Source organism: Lichenostomus cassidix, chromosome 10, assembly GCF_008360975.1.
Source record: "Lichenostomus cassidix isolate B80296 chromosome 10, HeHo_3.0, whole genome shotgun sequence".
Taxonomy (NCBI): Eukaryota; Metazoa; Chordata; class Aves; order Passeriformes; family Meliphagidae; genus Lichenostomus; species Lichenostomus cassidix.
In genome coordinates this window covers 7,587,429-7,596,454 of record NC_139491.1, presented here as the reverse complement: position 1 = coordinate 7,596,454, position 9,026 = coordinate 7,587,429, and the positions used below count along the sequence as shown (strand labels likewise).

Here is a 9,026-nt window from a genome sequence, read left to right as displayed (position 1 = left end):
GCCGCGCGTCACCCGGGAAACAGCTCCCGCCCCCGCCGCGCGCTTCCCGCCCCGCCCGCCCGAGGGACCGCGGGTTCGAGTCCCGCATGGGGAGGCACTGTCACTGAATCACAGAATGGCAGAGTGGGTCAGGCTGGAAGGGACCTGGTCCAACCTCCCTGCTCAGGCAGGGTCCTGCTGCAGTACATGGCACAGGAGTGCGGCCAGATGGTTCTGGAATATCTCCAGTGAGGGAAGCTCCGCAGCCTCTCCGGGCAGCCTGTTCCGGTGCGCGGTCACTGCGCCGTGAAAAGGTTGATGGAGTGGGGTGCAGGCACGTGGGGTACCGGGGAATTTGGCACAAAGTGCCCATTCAGGGCCACCCCGCATCAGCAGCGAGTGCCACCCACGTGCGGCTCGGATCCATTCGGGTAAACCCCTTAACGCCGGGGGACGCGAGGGGTGGCCTTGAGCGTACCAGGAGGTGTAGCCCGCCTGTAAGCAGCGGGATTTGGCCAAAGGATCCGGTGCCAGCCCAGCGTGGGAGCTTTCGCAAGCCCCGTGCTCACGTGGAGTGCGAGTTGATGCTGCTGAGCGAGGGGAGCGGCTGTGACCAGGGGCTGTGGCGAGGGGGAAAACCAGATGTGGGAGAGAGATTCACTTAGGGCTCCGTCACAATACATCTCTTGGGGCTGCTACCCCTTTCCCTGAGACCCCTTTACCCAGGACAAAGCAGTCGCTCGGTGATGACAGGGGTTGTACATGTGTCTGCAGAACTATTTCATCTGTGATGACCATGCTGGCCAGGATGCCCAGAGATCACAGGTTCTCTCTGCCACCCCACCAGAGCATTATTGGGTCTCTTTGGGAAACCCCATGCTGATGATGTACCCCTGCTATGCACTGTCTTGCACTGAGCTGCAAAGATCTACCAAGATGTAGGAGGGAGCTGAGCCTTGAACCAGTGCTGGTGTGGAATAGGGACAGGAGGGTTGGGGGTCTCCTCTGAAGAGCAGTGCACAGTGCCTCTGGCCACAGCAGTGCTGCTCAGGGTTTTGGCATGGGTCAGAATTCTCCCTCGGCAGCACCCCAGCCTTTCATCTGGAGTCTCGTGCCTTCCTCCTCCTTCCTCCCTCACACTGGGGTCTCAGCTCTGCTTGCAGGACAGCCCTGTGTGGAAACCAAATCCGTAAATCCCAGAGGCATTACAAAACATGCCTTGTGTAAGCCCCTTCAGCCCTGTTCTGGTGCTTAGCCCAGCCCTGCCACCTCCCCAAAATCCCCATCATGGTAAGAGCCTGGCTGAGCTCCTCTCCTTGGCTTGAGCACAGCTCCATCCTCACCACATCTTCACCCAGCTCCCACAACCCTGGACTCAAAGAATTAAGGTTGCAAGGGCTTTCCTGCCCTATGCAGCTTCAGCACACTGGGGCATCCCAGAAAAACTCCTTTTGCTATCCTGTTGCACCCACGTGTGGACTCAGCTCAGCTTCTGCCCCATCCCGGGGCTTCCCTCCCTCCCAGCTCTGTGGCATCCCCCTGGGGGTGGAATGGGTTCCAGTTCCCAGAGCTCCGAGCAAGTAACCATCACTTGAGGGCAGTGTAGAAATTTTGCCTGTGGATTTGGTTTTTTTTAGTTTGAAAACCTAAAAGGGGTCTCGTGATGCTGGTTTGGGTGGCCTCATTGGGGAGGAGTTGGAGAGCCCCAGGACCATCCTCTGCCACAGACCCATCCCCGCACAGACCCTGCCCACATGGCCAAATTCACAGCAGGACCTTGCTAGCCTTTTTGGGGCAGAAGCTGGGGAAGAGACCTGTCCTGCTCACCCCGGGGAGCCGGCCGGGATGGCAGGCTGCCCAGCACCTGCCTCTGCCCCTGCCCCTGCCCCGTGCTAATGAGCGAGTTACACAACAAGGAGCTTTTATACTTTGTTAATCGGGTCCGGCATCCAGCCCGCCTCTCCACGCACGCTCCGGCTGGCCGTGGAGCCCCAGCTCCCTCCTTCCTTCTCCTCAGCTGCCTTTTGTAATGTTTTAATGGGGTTTCTTGCCTGGGCTGTGCTGACTTAATTACAAAGCTGCAGTGAGTTGATGCCTTGTGACGGTCTAATCCCAACCCGGTGACTCTACAAAGCTTCGCTCTGCTTCCTCGCTGCTCCACTCCTTCCTCGACATCCCTGCATCCCTCTCGGCTCCGGGCACTGACCTGCGGACAGCTCAGCTTTTCCTCTTCCTGGTGAGTATCCAGGACTTTTTGCTGCTGGAGGAACTGCATTGAAGACCATCATCCAGCCCTCACTGAACCTGGCACCTCCAGGGCTTGAATTGGTTTTAGTGCCTGGAAAAAGGGGATGCCTATCCCTTCCTCAGGAAGTGGAGGGAAAGATGACCTTGGGAAATGTTGGAGCTGGAGCCAAGCACCGCTCATGCAGCCTGGCCTCACTACTGGTGCTACAGCCAGGCAGGGATAGATGCTGGAGGCAGGATGAAGGCAACCCTCCTCCTCCTCATGGATGGGAACAAGGTTTCACCCAGCCTGCATTGGAAGGATGCTGAGAGGCTTCTAGTCCAGCCTGGGAGTTGATGGAGCAGTGAGACTTGAGAGTTTGGGAAGCACTTTGGAGATAATTATTTATTTTGGGAATATTAATTTATTTTGGTAGTAGAAATAAAAGGATGAGTTGGCTGCCCGGCCAAAGCTGGATGCTCACCTCTGCCCATGTCTGAGACAGAACAGTGCCGAGTGAGCTCAGGGCGAGATGCCCCCAGCCCAAAGAGGAAAGTTAGAGTGAGAAAAACATACAAAGGTATCAGATGATCAATACACAGATTTTTAAGCTGCTTTTGCAAACATCCCTGGTGTTTCTTCAGGCTGCTCAGCCTCCACAGGCAAGCAGAGGTGCAGGCAGGAGATGATAGAGCTGAAGAGGGTTGGGGGTGTCCTCTGGACACCCACTTTTGCCCCTGTCTGAGCAAGATGGGCAGGGAATGGGACATGGGGGGCTATGGAAACCATTTGGATACCTGCTGATTCCTCCTTCCCTCTGCCAGTGTCCTGCTGCCGACGGGGGACAGAGGACAACATGTCTGCTGTTGTGAGTACTGTCCCCATGCTGTCCCATCCTCTGGGCTCTGAGCATCCCCTCCTTGCAGTGCTGGGATGGCGTGCACAGGGTGCACCTGAGTCCAGACATCACACAGTCCATCCCTATCCCACTGCACCCCCTTGGGTGATGTGTGGAGCCTCTCCCCTTCCCCGTAGCTCCCAAGGAGACTTGCAGTGGGGCAGGCAGCTGGGGGGCTGTCTGGGGAGCCCCCACATCCTCTCCTCCACCCCCAGACGGGCACATTCCGGATCGTGTCGGAGGAGGAGCAGGCCCTGCGCAGCAAGCTGGAACGCCTCACCACCAAGGACCACGGCCCTGTCTTCGGGAAGTGCGAGAAAATCCCTCCACACACCCTGCAGAAGGTGAGGTGGCCGTGGGGAATGGGGACAGCCCAAGGCTCCTGCTCCTCGGGGACCAGAGGACGCCCTCGACTGGGTCTTGCATTGAGGGGGATGCACTTACCCCACAGTGTCCCCATGCTGGGGACTTGAGTGACCCTGCCCTCCCTATGCTGGGATGCTGCAAGGAGCTTTACTGTCCTCCCCCAGTTTTGGGGTGCCTACACAACCCATGGGGTGTTTCAGAATGTGTGCCTGGCATCACTGGGTCCCCTCTCTGCTCCCCCCAGGCAAAGGATGAGCTGAACGAGACGGAGGAGCAGAGGGAGGTGGCAGTGAAGGCGCTGCGGGAGCTGGTGCAGGAGCGGGCGGGCGGCGAGGACGTTTGCCAGAAGGTGGCTGAGAAGGTGCAGGAGAAGGACGACTCCTTCTTGCTCCGCTTCATCCGTGCCCGCAAGTTCGATGTCCACAGGGCCTACGACCTGCTGAAAGGTGGGGAGGGGTCCTGGGCTGTGGTGCTGGGTGAGGATGGGGGTACACAACCCCCAGCAGCTCCCAGTCCTGTGTGGCTCCTAGCCCAGACTGGGCTGTGCTGGCAGAGCAGGACCCTGACATGGGAAGGGGATGAAGAGAGGGGAGAGATAGAAAAAGGCAGGGCTGAGGGGCTTGGAAAGAGTTGGGATGGGGAAGGAAATAAAGGAGTGTGACACCAGGCATCCTGCACCACCAGGACAGTTCCATTCCTTGCAAATTTACAGAACAAAATGGAAAAAAACCCTCACATTTGGTGGTGGCAGGCTGTTTTTTTTTGTGCAGCAAACCCAGCTGGCTTGGGCTGCATCCCTTGAGACCCCCATGCCATATACATGCCCTACACTCCCCACTCTGTACCCCTGTAAGGAGCCAGTTCTGCACCCTTCTGATGCTACTGTGCACAGTGCCTGGTGGGGCTTTGCACCCCTGGGGCACTTCTAGGTCTGGGGACAGGTTGGGGTCCTTGTGGCACCCTCTCCCCACATTGAGAGTGACCCATAGGGATGGAGGGGGAGCAGAAGGGCAGCCCAGAGGGTGGCTGCTGACTGTAACCTGCCTGGCTCCAGCTCTGCTCCTCTTTGTGTCAGCTTAGGGGATAATGAGTTGTAATTATCAGTGCTGGCTCTCAGACGAGCTGTTTTGTTTGCCTGCATTTTCCCAGGATGAAATTCCATCTTTTGTGCCTGCAGGGTGCCAAGAGAGGGGAGATGGGGGTTGTCACCCAAACAGAGAGGAAGGGGAGAAGGGAAATGAGGGGGAAAATTGCTTTATCTACTTGTTGAGATGTTGGAGAGAAAGTAGGTGTGGGAAGCTCCTGGCAAGGGGAGGGATAACACAAACATGCTGGGGCTGGTCTGCTGCTGGGCTTCTTTTTCCTCCTTTGCTGGAGGAGACCTGACCCATGTGGGCAGAGCTTTCCACAGCTCTCGGGCTCAGCACTGACATCTCACCATCACCAGCTCATCCCATCTCTGGCAGCTCCCCCAGCTTCCCAAGGCTGGGCAAACAGCCATTGTTTTCCCGATTTCTGCTCTCTCCAGGCTACGTGAACTTCCGCCAGCAGTACCCTGAGCTCTTTGACAACCTGAGCCCCGAGGCTGTGCGCAGCACCATCGAGGCTGGCTACCCTGGCATCCTGGCCAGCAGGGACAAGTATGGAAGGGTGGTGATGCTCTTCAACATCGAGAACTGGGATTATGAGGAGATCACCTTCGATGAGGTGAGCCCAGCTCAGATGTTGCTCCCAGAGCAGAGTGGTTGGGCTTCTGGGCTTGTCCTGCTTGGCACGTCTGAGCACATGGATCTGTCCAGCTATCCAGGTGGAAGATAATCTGTAGCCCTTTGAATTTATCCTCTGAGGAGCCTGGGAGAGCATGGTCCATCCCAAAGGATGGAGTGCAAGGTGCAGGCCGAATTCAGGGTGTGCATCCCCCAGCCCATGTAACGTGGGCTGAAGAAAGGCACCACACCATTAAATCAAGGGCAAAGGAGGAAACTGAGGCATAGGGCATGGAAAGGGCTTCTTGGCAAAGAGGTCTCCAGGCATGTAACTCCCACCTGCTCCCAGCTCTTTTCTGCTCAGCTCTGAATCTGGTCTGAACGTATCACAGATCCAGATCAGATTCTCACGACTTGAAAAGGAAATGTGGTAGTGGTTCAGCATCCCTGCTCCCTGCTCTGAAATCTGGGGGCTGGCTGTGACAAGCAAGCTGGAGTCAAGCAGACCCTGGATAACATTCTATGTGACTCTTCCCTAGGGTCTGTGGGAGGTGAAACCTCATACATGACCCTGCTGTCTTTCCTCTCCATTAGATCCTTCGTGCCTATTGTATTATCTTGGAGAAGCTGCTGGAAAATGAAGAGACCCAGATCAATGGGTTCTGCATCATCGAGAACTTCAAGGGCTTCACCATGCAGCAGGCATCAGGGATCAAACCCTCCGAGCTCAAGAAGATGGTGGATATGCTGCAGGTGAGGTGGCAAAGTCTGCACCCAGCAGTGGCAGAGGGGGCCCTGGGCAAGCAGGGAGCTCTCAGAGAAGGCAGGTGGCAGGGCTAGCAGGGTTTGGGATTGCCACCACACTGGAAAAATGAGAAAGCCTCACAGAGAGGCTGCTCCCCATTACCCTCTCCCTGCCTTGCCAGCTAATTTGCTTAATCCTGCAAAATGGATCCTGTTTTTCCCACCCCATCTCCTTGCCTTCTCACATGCCTGACCAGAAGCAGTACTACCACTCATTGCAGCATCCTAGGGCATGGCTTGGAGGTCTTTCCTCATGAGCCTCTCAGCCCAGCCCAGGCTGGATGGAGACTCACAGGATTTCTGCCCTTGGACCAGCAGAGATGTGGTCCTTCTCAGGTCTTCCCAGGACAGCAGAGATGTGGTCCTTCTCATGCAGTGGGAGCAGTGAGCTATCTGGGAGGCTCTTCAGCTCCCTGCTGATCCTCTGGGTCAGAACAGAAAGGAGCCATCAATTAGAGAAGGGGAGATGGCACAAGGAGAGCCATAGCAGTGCTGGGATGTCCACTGTTGCCTGCTCAGATACGGATGGACAGCACCATCTGTAACCATCTGTGTCTGGGTTTGGCATCCTAGGACTCCTTCCCAGCACGGTTCAAGGCTGTCCACTTCATCCACCAGCCCTGGTACTTCACCACCACCTACAACGTGGTCAAACCATTCCTGAAAAGCAAACTGCTGGAGAGGGTGAGTGTGGGAAAGGGACCTGCAGCAAAGCACGTCTTTTGGTGAAATGGAGTGGTTGGGAAGGGCTGCCCTGGTCCTCTGCTGAGGCTCACTCCCATCTCCCTCCAGGTCTTTGTGCACGGGGAGGAGCTGGAGTCCTTCTACCAGGAGATTGATGCTGACATCTTGCCAGCAGACTTTGGTGGCAACCTGCCCAAGTACGACGGCAAAGCGACTGCAGAGAAGCTCTTTGGGCCCCGCATCGAGTCTGAGGACACGGCTCTCTAAAGCCTGCTGTCCTCCCCTGCACCTCAGCACCAGAGGTGGCCCTCTAACCCCTGCCACCTCCTTCCCGTAGCATTGATTGAGTGACTGCTCGTGCTGGGCGCGCTGCTCCACGCCTGTCCCTCCCGTCCCCACTCCAGGCAGCGGGCTGTCCCTCCCAGGCACAGCATCCTTCCCCCCGGAGCCATGGAGAAAGGAGGCCACCAGCCCTCTCCCACAGCATTTCCTGGAGCTGGGAGGGGAGGACAGGAGAGTGTCTGCTCTGGGAAGGGAGGGCTACAGTGACGGAGAAATAAAAGTGTTTAACGGCACAGCTCTGCGGTCCCTCGTGGTAAGGAAGAGGGACACAGCTTTTTGGGCACTAGCTGTGCTGCTGGTTCTAAGGAGGCCAGGAGTGCCAGCGTTTGGTAGGAGACCCCTGTCCCCTCATCACTGACTACATTTTGGCCCAGGCACCAAGGAACTGCCCATCTCCATCCTCCCTGCACTCCAGATCTAGTCCCACCCTTGCCTGAGAAAGGACCCCTGATTCCTAATTATCTGCTCTAACCAGGAAAGAGAAAACAGATGCAAACAAAAACCCCACCAGGGGTCCAAGTGGAGCTGTCTCTGCCTAATTCCTGCTCAGGCAGGCAGGGAGGAGAACACAAGCTGCAGTATCCACTGAGACTAGGAGATGGATTTCAATCACAAAACGATTGAAAGGCAAGCAGAATGTACCCTTCTAAATCCTTCAAAAACCTCAGCACAGTTGTTTTTTCTAGCACTGCACTGTGAAAGGGAGCTCAGTCGGGGAAGCCCCACCAAAAGTCAGTGTGGGGGGCAGAGGAGGGAACCTGCCCAGCAAACAACCTGCACCTGACACTAACTATACCTTGCTAAGGTGGAGTCAGCAGGACTTGGTGGGGAGGAGGGAGGCAGAAGTAGCTGTCCCAGGCAAGGCAGTCTGTTCTGGTTCATGAACCAGGCATCTCCTCCAAGAAGCCCATCAGCCCATCCATCTCCAGATCATCTCCTCCCTTGGGCAGAAACAGAGCTCAGAGAGAAACAAGTTTCTGGTCTCTGGCCAGGCTACCCTCTCCCTGAGCGTGATCCCACAGTGTGTCCTGCCCCTCTCCCAGCTCCACACAGACCCCTTTCATCAGCCAGATCAGCCCCCCACCCAAAGCTGGCTGAGGTGGAGGGTGATGACAAGAACCACATTCATCAGGGCGCTGGCTCAGGCTCAAACCAAACAGGACATCAGCTCTGAAGCCACAGGGAGGATGGGGCCTGTCTGGGGTTGGATCTGTTTGCTCCAGCCTCTGCAGCTTGGTGAGCCCATGCATGCCCAGTCCTAAAGCCTGAGGCTGTGCCAACCTTGTGCAAGAGTCCAGACACAGAGCAAAAGGCACCATTCCACTTCCTTTGGCTCCTTACTGCACCTGGAGCCATCCCAAGGAAACCACGTGTGACAACCCTGCGACCATCAGGCCAGTGCAAACACAACAGCACAGCTTGCCTGGGAGACAGAGCAATTGCAGCTTGGGAAAACAGAAAAAGGAAAAAAAAAAACCCATACACACACACAGGAGTATCACACTGCTGCCTCTGGGATTTGGACTGGGCCAGGGCACAACTCCTGGGAGGTGCCCATGGCTGCTCACCAATGCTGTGACAAATTGTCAGCCAGGAGCTTGCTTTGATGGGGAGACAGAGAACAGCACAGCAAAGCAGGGAGCTCACTGACTGACCAAGCCACGAAGGAGCTTTGAAGTGGATCTAACAGCTAATTCACAATGGCCAATAAATTACAGCTAAGCCCCTTGTCTGCCACAGAGCACTTCCCTTGACAGGGAATTTAAAGGCAGGTAAGTACTGCATGTAGCAGGGCTTCTGTAGGCCCTGGGCTCAAAGATGTCACCAGCAATGCTGGTTTGTGTTTCTTCTGCCAGCAGCTGAAAGATTAGGAAATCCACTCACTCTCACATAGGGAACAATAACAGATGTTCTATTCCACTGGCAAAAATAACTCTTTCAGTAGTTTCAGGACAGGCATGTGTTTTTTTAAGCTGATGCTATGCCCATTCTCCACCAGAGTGGCATCAAAGACTTCTTG

At 56.0% G+C, this 9,026-nt stretch overlaps 1 protein-coding gene across 1 annotated transcript; it reads left to right on the top strand.

Annotated features, from left to right (window-relative positions):
* Positions 1–1,850: 1,850 nt before the first annotated feature.
* On the top strand, positions 1,851–8,168 carry RLBP1 (retinaldehyde binding protein 1). The gene is made up of 8 exons (XM_085070443.1): positions 1,851–2,215; positions 3,031–3,074; positions 3,320–3,448; positions 3,715–3,916; positions 4,999–5,177; positions 5,771–5,929; positions 6,554–6,664; positions 6,773–8,168. The coding sequence occupies exons 2-8, from the start codon at positions 3,063–3,065 to the stop codon at positions 6,929–6,931; spliced, it is 951 nt and encodes a 316-aa protein (XP_084926569.1). The 5' UTR covers positions 1,851–2,215; positions 3,031–3,062; the 3' UTR covers positions 6,932–8,168.
* The last annotated feature ends 858 nt before the right edge of the window (positions 8,169–9,026 follow it).